The sequence below is a fragment of the Penaeus monodon genome, chromosome 34, assembly GCF_015228065.2.
Source record: "Penaeus monodon isolate SGIC_2016 chromosome 34, NSTDA_Pmon_1, whole genome shotgun sequence".
NCBI lineage: Eukaryota > Metazoa > Arthropoda > Malacostraca > Decapoda > Penaeidae > Penaeus > Penaeus monodon.
The window spans coordinates 34167588-34167811 of NC_051419.1; the positions used below are offsets into that span (position 1 = coordinate 34167588).

Below are 224 nucleotides of genomic sequence, written 5' to 3' on the forward strand. Positions count from 1 at the left end.
GGCAACTCAAGAAGGAAAAATATCGTGGAGGGACGATATTCAAATCCACTATTTCACTGTAGAAACTTCACCACACACCTGTCGACACAGTGAGCGGCCGTGAGGACCCACTCGCTGGAGATGAGGGAACCGCCGCAGAAGTACATGAAGTCGACGAAGAGAGCCGCCTGGTGGGGCCACGAGTGAGGAACGGCCTCAGTGCCACCCACGATACGGGTGCCATC

At 55.8% G+C, this 224-nt stretch overlaps 1 protein-coding gene across 1 annotated transcript in view; it reads right to left on the bottom strand.

The window, feature by feature from the left end:
• The window catches only part of LOC119594896 (chymotrypsin BII-like), a gene marked incomplete at its 3' end in the record, with an annotated part of 6816 nt that overhangs the window by 3444 nt on the left and 3148 nt on the right, over window positions 1-224 (bottom strand). Inside the window, 1 exon segment of the mRNA XM_037943969.1 lies at window positions 79-224. Coding sequence (XP_037799897.1) covers window positions 79-224 — 146 coding nt within the window.